Here is a 15729-nt window from a genome sequence, read left to right as displayed (position 1 = left end):
ATAAGTAAATGAGAGAAAGGAAGGGAACAGATGATAACAAGAGGAATGAGCGGGGGATGGGTTCCACATCTGTCCCCTGGTTTTAGGGGTCCTTTTGTCATCCGCTCAGCCTGTACCTTTCTCATTTTCCCTGTCTTTCTTCTTCTTTTTCCCTTGGGGGCGAACTACTCCGGGACAATCTGAGCCCCGATCACTTCTCCTCTCTCCCAAAGGAATTTTAAATGATCGGTCCCTACAGCAGTGAATGTCAAATACTGAAGTTTGCATGTCAGACTGGCTTGTCTTTTCGATTACAAAAAAAAAGACACACACTTACAGAGAGGGACATGACTGCTACCGTTGTCTGTGTGAAAGCTCGGCCCGGGTGTGTGCTGGTTCTGGACGAGCCTTTATTCGTAGTCACTTATGGAGCATGTAACCCATGTCAGAGCCAGGCGTTGACTCAGATGTCCCAGTAGCGTAGACTGGCGTGTTCACAGTTTTACTCTTTTCCTTGCATCAAGAAGAGTCGATTGCACGCTGCAGATAGTCTTCCTCGCTGTTTCACATGGTCTTCCATAACTTTATCTCCTCATCTGAACCTGGTGGTTAAAAAAAAAAAGAAAAATACATAGTAATATTTTCACATTTGAAATAAAATAACTTCATGAGTAAACTAGTGCGAAGAAAGGGAAAAAAAAAAAAAAACAATCGCAGCTCTGGACGTGTTCATTTACAACCTCAAACATTTAATGAGCTGCTATTAGCTGTCAATAACATGGTAATAAACAGTTTGGCTATGGGCTGATTAAATGGAAATGGTTTTTATTGAGTTGTTTTAATCCCTAATTGTCTTGTTGGACATTTTGACATGGATCTTTCATTAAACTAGTATTAAACCTCGAGACCAAGGCTCTTATGTTTCAGGATGTTTATTACTGGTGAATAATAATAATAATAATAATAATAATAATAATAATAATAATAAGGCAGGGTGATTCATATTTCCAGTGAATCTTCTCGGAGGCTTTTGAACGGCCACGTTTCGTTTCCAGCCCATGAAACCCCAGAGAATAAAAAGACACAGACTACTAATGTTATCATCTCACGTTCACAACAAAAGGACCCTGATGTCCAGCTGAAATGTGGCCCTTTGGGGACAAATATGCGCTTTACAGATCCATCATGGACGCTTTACAGTGAAGAACCTGGAGTCGCTTTTCAACAAAGGCGCTTTAAAATAAGCTCAGAGTGAGAATGAGTGTGAAATAAATGTTGCAAAACGCCGTCTTACCGTCACTCCGGAGAGGAGACATCAAAGAAAGGAGGGATGAAGAGAGACAGGCGGAATTACAGTCCTCAAAACAGGGCTGTTTGTGATTCTTTTGCTATTTTTCCTGCTTCATTTGCCTTGCTCCAGTTGCTCGGCCCTACCCCCGGCCTTCTGCACGGGCCACACGGGTTTGGGATTACACACACACACACACACACACACACACATCTCCCTTTACTATAATGAACACACTGGCGTTCTGCCCCCTGCTGGACAACTCCAGGAACTACAACAATTTCAAACAGTATTTTGCACTTCATAACACAAGAGTTAATAAACAACACACACGTTAAGAAGCACAGGCTCCATTTATTTTCAAAATATTGGCTGTGGTAAAAGTATTGGTACCCTCCCCCCAGTAAGAAAGCGCAACTTTATTCATCACACACTTGTGAAATTCCACCATTGGATGTATTCTTTGGCATAAAATACAATATATTTTAAGACAACATGACTAGACAGAGAAATCTTTTAGCTTCAAAATGATATATCAAACATAATTTTTTGACAACGACAAGTATATTAATTTTGCGACCAAAGTCACCTACCCTTTTAATTTCGGCGTGTGATGTCATCGGCAGGTTCCCCTTCTTGTGTACCACGTGTTGGTCTATTTTTAGACCAGGAAACCCCCAAAGTGAGAGAGTCATTTCTCCTCGTATATGGGGGCCAAAAAAATTGCGAAAAATTTTGAGTTAATCTTTCAGTTAGCTAGATTTATTGGTATTCGCTAGATTTATTGGTATTATTTTTATCGCGTTCTATCCGCCATTGCTGATAATATGTGCCACGTCACATGTCACGTGGTACACAAGAAGGGGAACCTGCCGATGACATCACGCGTGGAAATTAAAAGGGTAGGTGACTTTGGTCGCAAAATTAATATACTTGTCGTTGTCAAAAAATTATGTTTGATATATCATTTTGAAGCTAAAAGATTTCTCTGTCTATTCATGTTGTCATAAAATATATTGTATTTTATGCCAAAGAATACATCCAATGGTGGAATGGCACTTTAACCCATCTGAAGCAGTGAACATACACATACCCAGAGCAGTGGGCAGCCATGCTAACAGCGCCCGGGGAGCAGTTGGGAGTTCAGTGCCTCACTCAAGTCAAGGGCACCTCAGCCCAAGGCCGTCCCATATTAACCTAACCACATGTCTTTGGACTGTGGGGGAAACCGGAGCACCCGGAGGAAACCCACGCAGACACGGGGAGAACATGCAAACTCCACACAGAAAGGCCCCCGCCGGCTGCTGGGCTCGCACCCAGAACCTTCTTGCTGTGAGGCGACTGTGCTAACCTCTACACCGTGTCGTGATTAGATTAGATTAGAACTTTATTGATCCCTTTGGGAGGGTTCCCTTAGGGAAATAAAAATTCCAGTAGCAACATTACAGGATAAACAGAGAATAGAAAAAAAGAGAGAACTTCGAGATAAATTAAGTATTTAGAAAACTTCTACGTAAATTAAGTATTTACATATGCAAATATATTAAAAAAGATAGGAAAAAAGTCCAGCAGGAGAGGTATTGCACATTGTCCAGTATTGCTTTTTGTCAGGCTACTGCTCCTTCCCATCATCTGTCCTCCTGTTACCCCCCCCCCCCCCCCCCAAAAGAGGAGTTGTACAGTCTGATGGCGTGAGGGACAAAGGAGTTTTTAAGTCTGCTAGTCCTGCACTTGGAAAGGAGAGAGAGAGAGAGAGAGAGAGAGAGAGAGCAAAGCTCTGCATTTAACCCATCTGAAGCAGTGAACACACACACATACCCAGAGCAGTGAGCAGGTATGCTAACAGCGCCCGGGGAGCAGTTAGGAGTTAGGTGCCTCGCTCAAGGGCACCTCAACCCAAGGTTATTAACCTAACCGCATGTCTTTGGACTGTGGGGGAAACCGGAGCACCCGGAGGAACCCCATGCAGACACGGGGAGAACATGCAAACTCCACACAGAAAGACCCTCGCCGGCCACGAACCCAGGACCTTCTTGCTGTGAGGCGACTGCGCTAACCACTTACACCACCGTGCTGGCCAAATAAATAAAAATACTACTACATAGTATACTATTTAATAGTGTGTTTTAAAAAAAAAGTGGACACAAACCTGTTTTTTTTTTGTCTTTATAGTTTTCATTCCTCAGCTCAGCTCAGCTCAGCTCAGCTCAGAGTACACCTGTTACACTGAATTTACTTTTGGCACATGGTGTGTGTGTGTGTGTGTGTATACGCTGGGGGTGTGTTTTTATTTCTTGGTAAGGGTCATATATCCACACAAGGATTGGAATATCTCAGCTTTTGTAGTCCTCACAAGGATATCTAGGTTATTTTTATTTTTAAAAAGAAGGCAGAACGTTAAGGTTAGCTTGAGGTGTAGGCATAGCATTAATATTTAGCGGCATTAATATTTATGTGAGTGGAAGGTCCACACAAGGGTGGTAAGAGAAACTTGTGTATAGGGAACATGTATTTATTACCCTGAAGAGACCAAATGTTTTGTGATGAAAGGGATACTGTGGTAGTTTTGAAGTTGTGGGTCAGACTGGCTAGTCCCCGTAATGGAAATAGGCTGTTTCTTGGAAGGAGAGAGAGAGACAGAGAGAGATAGCGAAGATCATAATAGCTTTTATTTGAAAAAATGCCAAAGGATTGCCTCTTATATTGTGAAATTAAGATTAGACAGATGATGGTGTATTATTAAACTATATTAGTATAAATACAGAGGTGATTATAGGAAATCGCACACGCTGATTGGTTAAGAGATTCGGACTAGTTCTCGATAATCACCTCTAGCGACTCGGCAAAATGGCAGCCAATCGCTTCGTCACCCTAAGTGAGGAAGAATAAAAGAAAATGCTGTTCCTAAAAGCACTAAAGATGCTATGAAGTTTGGTCTAAAACTATTCAAAGGTAAGGTAGAATTGTGATTTATTTTATCGATTTCAAAACAAAGTATTTTATATGAGTCGGCATAGATAAGTGACACAAGCCTGTGCGCATTACCATGCATGCTGCTTTTGAAGTTTGAAATTAACTTTTTTTAATATGATTTTTAAAGGGCGGCACGGTGGTGTAGTGGTTAGTGCTGTCGCCTCACAGCAAGAAGGTCCGGGTTCGAGCCCCGTGGCCGGCGAGGGCCTTTCTATGCGGACTTTGCACGTTCTCCCTGTGTCCGCGTGGGTTTCCTCCGGGTGCTCCGGTTTCCCCCACAGTCCAAAGACATGCAGGTTAGGTTAACTGGTGACTCTAAATTGACCGTAGGTGTGAATGTGAGTGTGAATGGTTGTCTGTGTCTATGTGTCAGTCCTGTGATGACCTGGCGACTTGTCCAGGGTGTACCCCACCTTTCGCCCGTAGTCAGCTGGGATAGGCTCCAGCTTGCCTGCGACCCTGTAGAACAGGATAAAGCGGCTACAGATAATGAGATGAGATGAGATGATTTTTAAAAAATAATCACCTGTGTATTTGTACTAAAACAATTACTCGCCTCAGGCTCAGTGAATCTCGGTGAATATTAACCTAGATTTTGTCTCGGTTATTATTCACAGTGATTCACTTTGCCTTCAAGCGAATAATTGTTAAGTAATACACAAATGAATGCAGTAATTAGGGCAGTGGTTCTCAGTTTCAGCAGGAAACACATTTTCTGGATAAATCCAAAATGCTCTACAGCCCATTAATTTATTCCAGATAATATAGTGCAATGGAAGTAAAGTCTGCTACATATACACACGCTTCATGTGATGGCTAAGGAACGTCACTGCTAAATGTTTACTTTTGCAACCCACCATGTTTAATTCATGATTTCATTTGTGCACACACTAGATCAGTAGTTTCTGTCCCACTGCTTTGTGTTCTCCTTGCTCTGATTCACCTGAATCAACTCATGAAAATGACATCATTAGTTGAAACAGAAGAGAAAAAGCACAAAACTGTGCACTTGCTCTCACTGTGTGTGTGTGTGGTCTCTGGAAATGGGATGAATTAAAGTACAATGCTTGTTATTTGGTTACAAATGTCCTGTAACCACATTTAGTTACCATTCATTGTTCTTTTAAGATTACTGTGTAGCTTGAACTGGGAAACTGGCATCGCTTCTCTGTCTTGGTGGTGTGGTATGAATAACTAACCTTAAAACCCGATAAGGTCACTGAGCTCAAAAATTTTATTGAAACCAATTACGTAAAAATTTTTGAGGTAAGTAACTAAATTTTTTAAAGTAAGATTTCTTAAAAATTACACTATAGTTACACTTAATTGTAATTTTTAAGAAATCTTACCTTAAAAAATTTAGTTACTTACCTCAAAAATTTTTACGTAATCGGTTTCAATAAAATTTTTGAGCTCAGTGACCTTATCGGGTTTTACAGTGTATTTGAAATGTTTTCATCATCAAATATATTTTCAGTGCTACAGAACAGGTAAGAAAAAATTATTGTTTAATGTGCCTGTGTCTACAAAGTAATAAAAAAAATTTAGGAATACCGCACACACCTCTGCAAACGTAATAAATTAATACACACATCTATTTTGTAATTTATTTGCGTCTCAGTTTAAAACGACCTCCTATCAGAGCTTATTAGTTCATTCTGCACAAGTTTATATTCATTGTTACAGTATTCATACGAATCAGTATCAGATCTAATACATATCTTCCACATGGGAAACAATCACTGTGTGTGTTAAACTAAACATCCAGTGAACTTTACCTTCTTAAACATCAAAATTAAACAAACGATATGAACAGCTCCTGGGTCTCCTCCAGCCCAACCCGAACAGCTGCATAGAAACGAAGGTTTTCATTAAAAGTTGTAAGATAAGTGTGTAAGTGACGTTTAGCCACTGAGTCGTAGAAGGACACTTGACCTCGTGCGTAGTCCAAATACAGACCAAGCTTAGCCGGCGTGATGTACGGAGTCTGAGTGGCTTTGCCATCATTGATTATTATTTTACCCTTTGCTGAAGCAATGGTCCAGATGCCACCCTCTGGATCTGTATCAGGGGTGCTATCTGCGTCGAAAGACTCAGTACGCAGCCCCAGAGTCCACGGCACACTCTGTGTCACTTTCAGTTCAAAATAAGCCCTGGTGTTCAGCAGGTTCTGAGACGAAACACAGATACACCGCAGGTACGTCTCAGCCGTCTGGACACGGGGAGGACTGCTTAAGGATGCTTGGGAGAGACTTTTACCATCGCTGCTCACTTTGAGAAGATAATGAGCCGACTGAGGATTAAGAGTCATATCAGCTGTGGACAAATGGCAGTAAAATAAAATTAAAAAAAAAAAAGAATTGAAGGGGACTTCAGGGGAACTGAAGTCATTTTTAAACTTGCTTTATTTCTTAATTAACGTGTTATTCAATTACTTTTTCGGTTTTATTAACCTTATATCGTGACTCGTATTGGCATATTATATTACACTTATTGGCCTTTTCGGTTTTTAGCCATGTTGAATGTAGTTCGTATGGTCCATGGCAGGCGTCGCTTATCCGCACGATCTTCACGAGACTTGTGCGATACTTCAAACGTGACGTGTCAGTGCCGCCATTTTGAAAACTGTTTACACAGCAGTCAGCTCGACATATCATTCCAATTTAGATTAATTTAGAGATTTGCCAGCTTCATCAGTGATGGAGATTATTCCATACGACTTTGAACCATTGGTTAAATGTAAAAAAAACCAAAACAACAACAATAAAAAAACACTTTCGGACACTAGTCCGTCGCGCTGGTGTTTACGTCATTACTGTCACACAATTAAAACGTGCCAGATCAGTCGGCTGGTGGGTTTTCAAAATAATAAATACATGCATGTATTTTTGTGATAAATCCATATTACACTGAGCGTATAATTTCCCACATTAATCAATACAAGGCAGCACGGTGGTGTAGTGGTTAGCGCTGTCGCCTCACAGCAAGAAGGTCCGGGTTTGAGCCCCGTGGCCGGCGAGGGCCTTTCTGTGTGGAGTTTGCATGTTCTCCCCGTGTCCGCGTGGGTTTCCTCTGGGTGCTCCAGTTTCCCCCACAGTCCAAAGACATGCAGGTTAGGTTAACTGGTGACTCTAAATTGACCGTAGGTGTGAATGTGAGTGTGAATGGTTGTCTGTGTCTATGTGTCAGCCCTGTGATGACCTGGCGACTTGTCCAGGGTGTACCCCACCTTTCGCCCGTAGTCAGCTGGGATAGGCTCCAGCTTGCCTGCGACCCTGTACAGGATAAAGCGGCTAAAGATAATGAGATGAGATGAGATAATCAATACAAAGTAGCTGCATCTTTCAGTTCTTTTAAATCAAGGCTGAATACTTTCTTCTTTGCCGCTGCCTTTTATTAAATCAAATTTGAAACTTTTAATTTGATTGGTTTCAGTGTGACCGCAATGCATGATGGGATATATTGCTTTGGTTAGTGACCATCGGTTGTACACTACTTTTCGTGATGCATTGTGGGATACTTTCAGTGCACTATATAGGGTGTAAATAATCCTCACTAAGTTTTCGGACAGCACGACAAAATGGTGTCCTCACTATATAGTGCCCTATATAGTGAGTAGGGAATGATTTCGGACACAGGGAAAACTTCCGGCTTGATTACTTCAGCATTCGAAAGAGGGCGCACGTGCCTTTTGACAACATTGGCAGATGTTGGTCACTTTGATTTCCCGCTGTACGTTTTACTTCCGTCCTACGTACGATGTCTCGCACAGGTCTCAACGAATCTCATTTACGGCCGTTGCTTTGATATATGGACTGATATATTACAGAGCATATTTCAAACACTCAGAACTTGCTATAGCAGTGATGAAATAGCGATCAAAAATGCATTCCTATATTTAATAAAATGAGAGAAATAGAATTTTGATGATAAAAAAATTTGCCTTCAGTTCCCCTTTAACAATGAGGAGAATTCAGTAGAATTACACAAAACTATTTGATAGGATGTTCAACATGGGGAGTGTGTTTTACCAGAAATTAAACAATTAAAGGAAAAATATGTGATGTTACAGCAGCATACTAGTGACTGACTGAATGAGCCGAAATCAAACATCCAGCCGGCACACTCGTGGTTACACAGCTGTCACTGAGAAGTCATTAGACTTGTTAAAGGTGAAGCTATTTAGACCCAGAAGATTCACAAAATGTATCTTTAAGAGACTGGATACCATGCCAGTGATTTTGTTGTAATTATACTTTGCCTCACTGGTAGCAAGGGACTATATAAATTGTACACTGCTCCTTTAATTGTGTAATTTACATATCAGTAAATTGTCTGTTACAGTACCTTTAGCTGCTACGAGCCAACTCCATACTGCAAACAAGCACAGAGAGTCAGTACACCTCAACAGAACCTGACACAGCAAAGGCAAAAGGCTTGGCAGATACACTCACTGGCCACTTTAATAGGAGCTTGTTCTGGATGCTAAGATTCCTGTTCTTGGCTACAGAAGTGGAATCCAATGTGGGATTCTGCTGTTGCATGCTGAGATGCTTTTCTGCTCACCACGGTTGTAAAGAGTTGTGATGAGTTACTATATCCTTCCTGGCAAAAAAGCTCGAACCAATCTGGCCATTTTCCCCTGACCTCTCTCACCAACAAGGCGTTTCTATGGAATCAATTTTGTGCCAAAATGTTCATACAATACTTTTGAAATATCAAACAAAAACAACAAATCAAAATACAAAAAAAGAACAAAAAGTCAATTTTTTTAGACTGGCAAACAAATTATTCGTGTAATCGTGCAAAATATCAGTCTATTACTCTTCAGAAACCTTTTATTTTTGTTCCGTGTCTTTCTCGGTTTTGTTTGACGTAATTTATTTTGGTTGCGATTCCAGCTTCCTCGTTTGCGCTCCCTGACTTTTTGCTTGCAGTTTTGGCACAAACTTCACGTGTGGGTAGGCCGTCCAGGAATGCATTCCCATTGGCTAACTTGTGTTTGACTGACAGCTACGCTCAGCCATTCCCTACTCGGATTTTGGCGGACTGTTTGACGAGTGACCGATCCATTGACGGTAAACAAGGATCGAGTGGACTTCAGTGGCGACTATGATACTGAATTAATTCAACAAAGTGTAAATTCAATATCATAGTCGCCACTGAAGTCCACTCGATCCTTGTTTACCGTCAATGAATCGGTCACTCGTCAAACAGTCCGCCAGAATCCGAGTAGGGAATGGCTGAGCGTAGCTGTCAGTCAAACACAAGTTAGCCAATGGGAATGCATTCCTGGACGGCCTACCCACACGTGAAGTTTGTGCCAAAACTGCAAGCAAAAAGTCAGGGAGCGCAAACGAGAAAGCTGGAATCGCAACCAAAATAAATGACGTCAAGCAAAACTGAGAAAGACGCGGAACAAAAATAAAAAGTTTCTGAAGAGTAATAGACTGATATTTTGCACGATTACACGAATAATTTGTTTGTCAGTCTAAAAAAATTGACTTTTTGTTCTTTTTTTGTATTCTGATTTGTCGTTTTCGTTTGATATTTCAAAAGTATTGTATGAACATTTTGGCACAAAATTGATTCCATACGTTTCCACCCACAGAACTGTCGCTCACTCAATGTTTTTTGTTTTTTTGCGCCATTCTGTGTAAACTCTAAAGACTGTATGTTGTGTGTGAAAACCCCAGGAGACCAGCAGTTTCTGAAAGACTCAAATCAGTCCGTCTGGCTCAAACCAACACCCATGCCACAGTGAAAGTCACACTTTGAGATTACAATTTTTCCCATTCTGATGTTTAAAGGAGAACTGAAAGCAATTTTTTTTGTTATCAAAATTCTCTCTCATTTTATTACATATAGGAATGCATTTCTGACAGCTATTTTGTCACCTCTATAGCAAGTTATGAGTGTTTGAAATATGCTCTGTAATATATCAGTCCGTATGTCAAAGCGATGGCCGTAAACGAGATTCGTTGAGACCTGTGTGAGACATCGTAGGACGGAAGTAAAACGTACAGCGGAAATCAAAGTGACCGACATCTGCCAACGTTGTCAAAAGACACGCGCGCCCTCTTTCGAATGCTGATGTAATCAAGCCGGAAGTTTTGTTTGTTTTGATAGCAATCAGGAAAGTTTGAAAAAAGTAGGCAGTAATCGTCATTTAAACTTGTTTTTGTGCAATATTTTGTTTGGAAAACAGTTTTCAAAATGGCGGCACTGACACCTGGCTGCCACTTCACGTTTCGAAGTCTCGCACAAGTCTTGTGAAGATCGCGTGGATAAGCGACGCCTGCCGTGGACTAAATTCAACGTGGCTAAAAACCGAATAGGTCGATAAGTTTAATATTTAATTGCAATTAGTTGCCAACACGAGTCACGATAGAAGGTTACTAAAACCGAAAACACAATTGAATAACATGCTAATTAAGAAATAAAGCAAGTTTAAAAATGACTTCAGTTCTCCTTTAAAGTGAACATTAACTGAAGCTCTCGATTTGTATCTGTATGATTTTATGCATTGTGCTGCTGTCAAGGGATCGGCTGATTAGAGAACCGCATTAAAACTGCAGGTGTGAGGGTGCCGCTAATAAAGTGGCAGGTGAATGTAAATGAAACCTAATCTATGAATAAACCACAGCTGAAATTAAGGAAAAAAATTATTTAAAAGGTCTGACACTTGCAAAAAACAAACAAACAAACAAAGAAAAAAGAGACATAGACACAATGGAAGAAGGATAAATTTGAATACAAAGCAGGCAACTGTAAGGGAGCATGTTCTCACCTTGTTCTGAAACAATGCCTTCTTTTCCTTGTGGGACCACAAACAGGGTAAAAGAACAACATTATTCAGGAAAAATGAGAAGAAATACACTCATGCATATTCACATGGCTGAACTACCAATCGAACATGTTTATTACAACCATGCAAAGACAATACTCACTTGACAGACTTGGAAATTCCTTAGAAACATCTGGCACGCCTAAAGGAGGAAAAAAAAAATACAATATACACAAAATTTCAACTATTGTTAAAGAAATAACAAATTTTCCCCTGGAGTACAGTCATATATCTCTCCAGCTGCAGAGATATACATTGGGTGTATGTAATAAGTCTAGACACCCATGCTACCATTGCAATTTTTAGTGATACTAAAGTCAAGTCAGATCTTTTTTCACCTTGAATGTGATATAGCAACCAACAAAATTCAACCAAACAAAAATAGGAATGTTTTAGGGAAAAAACTCAACCTTTTTGCATAAGTTTGCACACCCTTGAATAATTGGGGATGTGATTTGTGTTCAGAATGAACCAATCACATTCAAACTCATGTTCAGGAGAGCAAATTACACAGTTTTGAAGTTTACCTTCGAGTGGTGAACATATTCACAAGTGCACAAAGTGAACAAGTGAAAATATTTTCAACACGAGAAGATAAACTTCATTTCTTTGCAGCACTGTGTCATATTCTTGATATCATATTGACACATCCACAAAAAAAAAACAAAAACAAAAATGCACAAGTTAATCCAAAGAATTTTAATTTTGAACCGGTTCGCCATTTTGATAACGTGTGTCAAGTCAGTGGGAAAACACAAGGAGTGGTGGAGTGAAATTTAGGGAATTATTATACAAACAGGACACTTTTTCCATGGAATAAAAAGATGTATTATATTCCCTTCTAGTGAGTTTATTGATGGCATGCAATATTGTTATCATAGCGAGCGGAGCCCCAGAGGCATAGAGTGTGGATACATAAAGAAACCCATCGAGTTGTTTTCTGATGGTTTCGGTCCCGTGACTGCCACCATGCCAGTGTTAGTAATTACCAGTCATACACACCGCCTAGTGGCCAGTGTTAGTAATTACCAGTCATACACACCGCCTAGTGGCCAGTGTTAGTAATTACCAGTCATACACACCGCCTAGTGGCCAGTGTTAGTAATTACCAGTCATACACACCGCCTAGTGGCCAGTGTTAGTAATTACCAGTCGTACACACCGCCTAATGGCCAGTGTTAGTAATTACCAGTCGTACACACCGCCTAGTGGCCAGTGTTAGTAATTAATTACCAGTCATACACACCGCCTAGTGGCCAGTGTTAGTAATTAATTACCAGTCATACACACCGCCTAGTGGCCAGTGTTAGTAATTACCAGTCATACACACCGCCTAGTGGCCAGTGTTAGTAATTACCAGTCATACACACCGCCTCGTGGCCAGTGTTAGTAATTACCAGTCATACACCACCTAGTGGCCAGTGTTAGTAATTACCAGTCATACACACCGCCTACTGGCCAGTGTTAGTAATTACCAGTCATACACACCACCTAGTGGCCAGTGTTAGTAATTACCAGTCATACACACCGCCTAGTGGCCAGTGTTAGTAATTACCAGTCGTACACACCGCCTAATGGCCAGTGTTAGTAATTACCAGTCGTACACACCGCCTAGTGGCCAGTGTTAGTAATTACCAGTCGTACACACCGCCTAGTGGCCAGTGTTAGTAATTACCAGTCGTACACACCGCCTAGTGGCCAGTGTTAGTAATTACCAGTCGTACACACCCCCTAGGCGGCATGGTGGTGTAGTGGTTAGCGCTGTCGCCTCACAGCAAGAAGGTCCTGGGTTCGAGCCCCGGGGCCGGCGAGGGCCCTTCTGTGTGGAGTTTGCATGTTCTCCCCGTGTCCGCGTGGGTTTCCTCCGGGTGCTCCGGTTTCCCCCACAGTCCAAAGACATGCAGGTTAGGTTAACTGGTGACTCTAAATTGACCATAGGTGTGAATGGTTGTCTGTGTCTATGTGTCAGTCCTGTGATGACCTGGCGACTTGTCCAGGGTGTACCCCGGGGCGGCACGGTGGTGTAGTGGTTAGCGCTGTCGCCTCACAGCAAGAAGGTCCTGGGTTCGAGCCCCGGGGCCGGCGAGGGCCTTTCTGTGTGGAGTTTGCATGTTCTCCCCGTGTCCGCGTGGGTTTCCTCCGGGTGCTCCGGTTTCCCCCACAGTCCAAAGACATGCAGGTTAGGTTAACTGGTGACTCTAAATTGACCGTAGGTGTGAATGTGAGTGTGAATGGTTGTCTGTGTCTATGTGTCAGCCCTGTGATGACCTGGCGACTTGTCCAGGGTGTACCCCGCCTTTCGCCCGTAGTCAGCTGGGATAGGCTCCAGCTTGCCTGCGACCCTGTAGAACAGGATAAAGCGGCTAGAGATAATGAGATGAGATGAGATGACACACCCCCTAGTGGCCAGTGTTAGTAATTACCAGTCGTACACACCGCCTACTGGCCAGTGTTAGTAATTACCAGTCGTACACACCGCCTAGTGGCCAGGGTTAGTAATTACCAGTCATACACACCGCCTAGTAGCCAGTGTTAGTAATTACCAGTCATACACACCGCCTAGTGGCCAGTGTTAGTAATTACCAGTCATACACACCGCCTAAGTGGTTAGCACTGTCGAGTGGTGAGTGCTGTCACCTCACAGCAAGAAGGTCCTGGGTTCGAGCCCCATGGCCGGCGAGGGCCTTTCTGTGTGGAGTTTGCACGTTCTCCCCGTGTCTGCGTGGGTTTCCTCCGGGTGCTCCGGTTTCCCCCACAGTCCAAAGACATGCAGGTTAGGTTAACTGGTGACTCTAAAATTGAATGCAGGTGTGAATGTGAGTGTGAATGGTTGTCTGTGTCTATGTGTCAGCCCTGTGATGACCTGGTGACTTGTCCAGGGTGTACCCTGCCTTTCGCCCGTAGTCAGCTGGAATAGGCTCCAGCTTGCCTGCGACCCTGTAGAACAGGATAAAGCGGCTAGAGATAATGAGATGAGATGAGACACACCGCCTAGTGGCCAGTGTTAGTGGAGCTCCGGCCCACGTGAGCAAAGCCCCATAGGCATAGAGTGTGGCTACATAAAGAAACCCATCGAATTGTGTTCTGATGGTTTCGGTCCTGGTGTGCCTGCCACCACAGGAAACCCAACAACAAGTGAAGTGAGTAGTGAAGTGTGAAGTAGAGTCATAGTCGGGACAGTATAGTAGTGAGTAACTTGTCGCTGTTGTCGCCCGACGCCGCTGTGTCGCGTACTCGCGTGCCTGCCATCACAGGCAACCCAGTCACGGTGGGAAAATCTCTATGCACGACATGCGTGCGTCATACCTGAATTTTTATTTTAAATTTTTTTGGCAATTCTCGATAAAAAATACCCTGACTCATTCTTCTTCATTCTACTTTTTGCATAAAAGTCGATAAAATATATACTTCGTTTTCTTTTTTTAAATCATAACGTAAATTGTACATGTTGTAAAAAAAAAAAAAGAGTGATAACGAAAAAGAAAACCAACCAAATAATTGCAAGAAGTTGTTGACAAGAGAGTAAAAATTAAGAAAACGAGAGGAGGAGAAAAGGCGATGGGAGACGGTCAAGTCTAGCTTGTCAGAGGAAGATAGAGGGAACAAGAGAGAAAAAAATAAGAAAAACATGTCAGAAGAGGAGAGGGAGAGAAGGCGGAAAAAGAGGGAAAGATGGAGAAACATGTCAGAGGAAGAAAGGGAGAGAAGGCAAGTAATGAAAAGAGAGCGAGAAAGAAGTAGAAACCAGTGTGATGTGGCTAGTGCAACAAACTGCTGTCTACTCAAGCGAACAGCTGCTGATAATTTTGTACAGGAAGCCTATGGACCACAAAAAAGGAAAAAAGAAACCCGCATGACAACAGGCGAACAACTGGGGAGAGAAAGCCTTTCTTCAGCATCAGGCAATAATTAATATAATGTCGATGCCCTTTTCATTATTAAAACATCACAATAAGCTTAGTTAAAAATGTCTGACAGTAGATGAAAGTGAAAGCAATCACACTCAACTGGCTTTATCCTGACTTCAAAAAATTGAGGTTTTTATATGTGGGTTTTTAATGTATTGTAGTTGAAATTATTTTTTAAGTAGAATTTTCTTAATACACTGTTTTTTTTATGACTGAACAGGCAATGAAACACATACTGCAGACTTGGATTTGACAGCAGATGGGAGTGAAGGCAATCACACTCAACTAACTTTACCCCAGTCATTACAAGGTATAAAAAATTGATGGTAATGGTGATGGTTTCTTGAGATGGTGATGCATGATGGCGATGATGATGATGATAGTGATGGTGATGATGTTGTCAATGATGATAATAAATGGTAATTGTGAAGGTGATGATAATGATAATGGTGATGTTATTGTTGTTCTTGATGATGATGATGGTGTGCGATGATTTATGTAACAAAGGTGATCATTATGAAGGTGATGATGAATAAATAAATAAATTTAGTTGTTTCATTATTTGTTATATGTACATAATTATGAACAATTTGTAGTTGAATTTTTTGTGCACATTACCTAATAGTGGAGCCCCATAGGCATAGAGTGTGGATACATAAAGAAACCCATCGAGTTGTTTTCTGATGGTTTCGGTCCTGTGCCTGCCTGCCTGCCGCCACAGGAAACCCAACAGC

General features: G+C 41.7%; 1 protein-coding gene and 1 long non-coding RNA gene across 2 annotated transcripts in view; one reads left to right on the top strand and one right to left on the bottom strand.

Annotated features, from left to right (window-relative positions):
* Positions 1-1453, bottom strand: part of efs (embryonal Fyn-associated substrate) — a 27028-nt gene extending 25575 nt beyond the window's left edge. The window contains exons 1-2 of the mRNA XM_060936139.1: positions 1274-1453; positions 317-581 (exon numbers count right to left, since the gene is read on the bottom strand). Of these exons, the coding sequence (XP_060792122.1) occupies positions 317-328 (12 nt within the window). The 5' untranslated portion in view covers positions 329-581; positions 1274-1453. The remainder of the gene's footprint in view (positions 1-316; positions 582-1273) is intronic.
* LOC132895516 (uncharacterized) overlaps positions 1-15729 on the top strand; it is a 15964-nt gene extending 235 nt beyond the window's left edge. The window contains exons 2-3 of the long non-coding RNA XR_009655764.1: positions 15216-15305; positions 15621-15729. This is a non-coding gene — a long non-coding RNA (uncharacterized LOC132895516). The remainder of the gene's footprint in view (positions 1-15215; positions 15306-15620) is intronic.

The sequence above is a fragment of the Neoarius graeffei genome, chromosome 1, assembly GCF_027579695.1.
Source record: "Neoarius graeffei isolate fNeoGra1 chromosome 1, fNeoGra1.pri, whole genome shotgun sequence".
Taxonomy (NCBI): domain Eukaryota; kingdom Metazoa; phylum Chordata; class Actinopteri; order Siluriformes; family Ariidae; genus Neoarius; species Neoarius graeffei.
The sequence above is the reverse complement of the archived record's forward strand: the minus strand, read 5'-3'. Positions and strand labels throughout refer to the sequence as shown.